At 34.4% G+C, this 5,554-nt stretch overlaps 1 protein-coding gene across 1 annotated transcript; it reads right to left on the bottom strand.

Moving 5' to 3' along the window:
- Positions 1-759: 759 nt before the first annotated feature.
- On the bottom strand, positions 760-3,678 carry LOC123653778 (GATA zinc finger domain-containing protein 14-like). Its single transcript, XM_045589761.1, has one exon. The coding sequence runs from the start codon at positions 3,676-3,678 to the stop codon at positions 760-762; it is 2,919 nt and encodes a 972-aa protein (XP_045445717.1).
- Positions 3,679-5,554: the final 1,876 nt, after the last annotated feature.

Raw genomic sequence — 5,554 nt, 5'->3', positions numbered from 1 at the left:
GCTCTTAAGAAGTAAACTCTAGTCGCGTGTTTGAGCTGACACACACTTTTGTTACATTATGAAAGTAATAAATACTAAAAATATTATATTTGATTGATACGCAATATTAAGCTTATATAATCTAGCTGTTTAAAGAGATTCTTTGTATTGTATCATTTCTATTACACCCTCTAGGTCGAGACTGTCTCATTAAAACTACCTCAATAAAACATTGAATTATGAAAAACAGGTGTGATTTTATTATAATATTTTTACTTACTCATAAAATAAGTCTTACATTAACCAATCATTATTTTTGATACATGATAATATAACTAACTACCTTACTAAATAAGAGTAATAGATACATAATTTAGATTTTAAAGGTTAAAGTATAGTAGCGAAGATTTTATAAAAAAAGGTAAAAAACCTAGAACTAATAAGTAGTCAATTAAGTAAGAAAATCAAACTTCATATAAAAGTTTAATGTACTTTACTATTTCTGTATTCAGTTAGATTAAAAAAAAATGAAAATAATAGAATAAGTTAATAAACACTATTTAGGTATATTTATAATAATAAATATGTTTACATAATTAAATAATAAGATGTTTAGTGTGCACTTTTGTGATGTATTTAGTACTTAAGCTTAAATATTAAATACAAGTTCCTCCATAAAAGCACCGTATTTACTCGTACAAAAAACTTATACTTAAAATTAATTTTTATTTAATAACATATTTATCATATTTTTAAATAAAAAAAAAATTCACTTTATTGTTACAAAGTGATCGGTTCCTTTTGTATTTTAACAGATTGTTTCCCTTCTATTTTATTCGCATCGCGTTTTATGTAACGCATTAAATTTTCACCTGTCCTGTACGCAGGATAGGATATTCCCCTTGTATGAGCTCTAGCTAAGCTACCGGAGACTACAGATGGAGAACAGCTTAACAGTAATGGGATAGCGGAATGAGTATTTGCATTTGAGAAAACGCCAACTGCTCCCATGCTAGAATCAGAGTTGTGTTGACTTGGAGAATAACTTGATCTTGACATGCCGTGATGATATTGATTGTGATGATGATGATGACCCCATTGCGTGCCACTATCCTTCATACCCATTTGCATACTTGGCTGCATTGCGCTATCCACGTCATAAGCTTGATCGTGTTTCATTAAATGGAAGTGATCAGGCATTCCAGACCTCATTGGATACAAGTCTTGATTTCCATCGAAAACAAAGTTATTCACTGCATTGGTTGGCGTAGATTCGTGAAAATGATTATTCCATTGTGCCTTATTATGATATTCGGCTGCAGTATTAAATGTTCGTGCTAAGTCATGATCATAATGTTTATCTTGTGTCAAATGCACGGAATGAGGATCATTCATTTCATTACTATCAGTTAATAAATGGCCTGAATTTAGACTTTCCATTGTTATCTCAGTCATATTCATATTTACTCTATGAGCATGGCGTCCACTATGAAATTCGTTGTTATTTGTCGGTGTTAACAACATATCCATATTGTTTAATTCTGACATCGTTTTAAATGCGGGTGAGCCCTGTTGATTTTCTTGAGCCCAACGCTCAGCCCAAAGAGGATTATTCAAATGTTGAGCTTCAGTTTTATCGTGACCCATGTTGTCAATGCCTTCTACCAGTCGCATATTTTGGTGTTCATTAAAACTGTTCACGACGTCTTTTAAAATATTCGTATTTTGGTTTTCATGTATTCCAAGTGGCGTCGTGTCATGAATGTGAACCATATGACCATTTATATCTTCTGTAGGTACAAATTCATTAGTTTTTGCATGTAGATTAATTTTGTGTTCATTATCTAAATGTTCTATGTTATTAAGTTGTTGCAATAACATATCGTTCAATTGTTTTTCTTGAGCTAAACGCATAAACGATTGATGGAAATCATTTAATTGATCTTTAATATTTACATTAAGTAAGTGATTTGTGTTATGATTTTCATTCATTTGCAAGCTCGGAAACTCATTCGGAAAGTGCTGTCCATTTCCAGATTCAGCTGTTATTAATGGTGATAAATGAGCGTTTTCGTGATTCACATCAGAAGAATGTAAATTATGAGCTTTAGTTAAGTCATTTTCTTCACTCTTAATGAGTTTTACTCTAACAAGTGAATTTGTTTCTGGAGCTTTAATAAATTTTTGGTTTGATAAATCTTTATCTCTCTCTTCCTTTTCTTTCAACAAAGTAGGTTTTGAATCACTAGAATGCATATTATCCGTCACTAGTTCTGTCCTCTTCATTTCGGATTCATTCTGATCGATAATTTGTTCACGAGACTTAAGTACCGGACTATCTTTATGTTCTTCATGATGTTGTTCTTCCTCGTATTCTTCTTTTGTTTGTTTAGTGCTTTCAGAATTTTCTGTACCTTTCGAATTCATTTGGTTTTTTGTATTAGTAATACCTTCTACAGATAAACCAATTTTCACGTTTTCTTCGTCACCTTGCAATTTTGTCATTTTAACATCTCCTGAGACATTTTCTACAGGCATGTCGGTATCGATCATTTTCCTATTTTGTATATCCGAATCCAATGGTAAAATTTCAGAATTATTAGTTGTTGCAGGATGATCATTGCTATTAAAATTAGTTTTTGTGCTATCATGACTATCTAAAGACTTTGTGTTATAACCGTTGTCAGCTATCAAGCTTTCACCTCGTAAAAATTCCGATTCTTTATGATTTGTTGAAGCAACAAACATATCACTTTCATTTATCTCGTGATCGTCTTTTGTATCTGAAGATCTCAAATTTGAAAGATGCTCAAGGTCCATGTTATTATTATGGTTTTCTTTATTTGGATTTTCTGATTGGTCGTGTTCACTTGTCTTTGGTACATTTATGACATCAGCTTGTTGGAAGTATGGTGTTTGAAAATTGAAGGCATCTTCGATGTTTTTGGAAATTTCAGCGTTCTTGTTTATATTGTCAATAGTTTCTTTCCATTGATTTATGGATTTTATCTCTTCAGTTTTTTTTTTGCTTCCTGGAAAATCTGTTGCCCCCAAATTACCCATTCTTTTTTGAATATGATCCAAAGCACTTTTCGCCATCTCAATATCTTGTTGTAACGTAATTTCAGAATCCAGACTTTCTCTGGAATCACTTTTTTTCGGTGAGTTATGCTCCACTATTTGTAAATCTCTTTCTAAATTTTCTACAGCTTCTTTAGCCTTTTTAATGCTATTTTCCATTTCCTTTTCCGAAAAACTTTCAGGCTCCAGGCTTTCAGACACAAGACTTATTATATTATTGGAATGAGTACGTACTATGGGCTCCCCACAGAGTTTTACTTTAAATTGCTCCCTGCAATCTTCATATGGATCAGCGTGTGCCATTTCTTCGTCAGAATCTCGATAAACTTGATATCCTAATTTTTTCTTGATGATTATTGGCTTTCTGAAATTAAGTTTCGTCTTTCCAGGCGATGAGGTTTCAATTTTTGTCTTATGACTGTGACGCATTTGTGTATTCTCTTTTTCATTGTTAATTGTAAGCCCTTGTGAAGAGTCATGCTCAGCTGACTTTTTTTCACGTCTATTATCTGGAATATTTTCAGATAAAAATTCAAAACTATCAAGATTTTCTCGAACAGATGTTGGAACCGCAATTGCAATCGTTGCCAACGAAAATAGCACAAGAAGTGTCTTCATGGTAGTGCTATCTTGTATGTGTTGTAAAAATAATTTTGCTTATGGCATTTATACAAAAAATTCACTTAAAGAATTCGCAAAATTAAATAAAACAAAACGTGCCTGCTCTCCATTACATATAACAAATGCTTAGAAGGCATCTTCCGCGTTACGAGATGGTATTTCCGTACTTGCACGAATGATAATATGGAAGTATATGTATTTGACCTATTATTTAAAGTAAAATATAATTAAAAACACGTACAGAATACGAAATACTGAGTATCATTAAATCTAAGATATTTCTTCGTAATTTCACCTAAGTAATATTAGTAAACATTATATAATTTTATTATAATTAAATTTATCGTAATAATTTAATAATTTATTTTTATTTATTTATACTTCATTGCACACTTACAAGAACATTAAAAAGAAGAGAAAAAAAAAACACACTGAATAAAGAATTAAGTCCAAAGGCGCTCTTATCACTGATAGTGATTTCTTACAGACAACCCGTCTATAAAGGAATCATTTGTAACATATAACAGGTACACGGTGCAATTTACAACAATAATATATCATGTATAAGACTACTATAGACTATAGACTATATATATATAACGCATATACAATACACCAAAATCTATATTCACATACATAAACGTAGACAAACACACATTTACATAATAATATGCACAAAAATAATTACATACAATCGTTGTTAATTTTCATTTTATTTAGCGACTAGTTGTGTCCACGACTTCGTCCGCAATTAATAACAAAGATAAATTAAAAAAAAATAACAAAAAATATAAATTAACAAAAAAGTTATCGTTCAGTTCTCAGAGCTTTAAAAAAAATCTGAAGTTAAAGTAACCCTCAATTACTCATTATTAAATCAGCTATCTGCCAGTGAAAGTCAAAATTCGTCCAGCCGTTTCAGAAATTCGTCAAACAGACTGACTGACAAAAATTGTAAAAAATGATATTTTAGTATATGTATCAAGTATACATCCTTATTATACATTTAGTAAAAAGCGATTATTTTAATATTACAAACAGACACTCAAATTTTATTTATTTGTATAGATAATAGATTGCTGTGTGGTTACGGCATTAGGAATATAGCCATTCCCTCTCTTCCCGTGGGTGTCATAAGAGGCGACTAAGGGATAACACAGTTCCACTACCACCTTGAAACCTAAAAAGCCGACCGATGGCGGGATAACCATCCAACTGCTAGTTTTGAAATATACAGGCCGAAGACGAGCAGGAGCGTTCCGGTGAGACAAAGCCAGCCCTGCGGTCACCAACCCGCCTGCCCAGTGACTATGGGCAAAACACATGAGTTCACTCCATTTTTGCCGCGAACTTGTGGAGGCCTATGTCCAGCAGTGGACTGTATTAGGCTGAAATGATGATTTCCATGCTCGACAGTGAGAGATCGTGGCAGGCGGCGGTCTCCTTCTGCGAAGAGGTAATGACGCAGAAGGTGACCGCGGAGCGGGCCAGGGAGAATGACGTCTCCGCTGACCCACTCCGGCGCAGACGTACGGGGGCAAGGAGGAGACGGTTTGCCCACCTCCTCCCCCCCTCGTAATAGTGGGGTCGGCCCCACACTTCTAAGGGGTGGCCTTGTTGTGAGCGAGGCCACCCAACCATTGTGCCGGGGCCCGGAGGCTTTATCCGGGCCTACCGCCGGGGTGAGATGGCGAATGCTAACGCGACCCCATCTCGCCCCACCCAGGCGGACGACTGCTCACACGTGGTGGTTTGTAGTCAGTAGGAGTCTGACATAACCCTCTGGCGCTCCCGTGCTGGAGGGTATCCATGATGGATTTTCCCCACGTAAAAAAAAAAAGGCTGAAATGATGATGATGATGAGTATAGATAA

This window comes from Melitaea cinxia, chromosome 5 (genome assembly GCF_905220565.1).
Source record: "Melitaea cinxia chromosome 5, ilMelCinx1.1, whole genome shotgun sequence".
Taxonomy (NCBI): domain Eukaryota; kingdom Metazoa; phylum Arthropoda; class Insecta; order Lepidoptera; family Nymphalidae; genus Melitaea; species Melitaea cinxia.
This window is presented reverse-complemented; position numbering and strand designations above follow the sequence as displayed.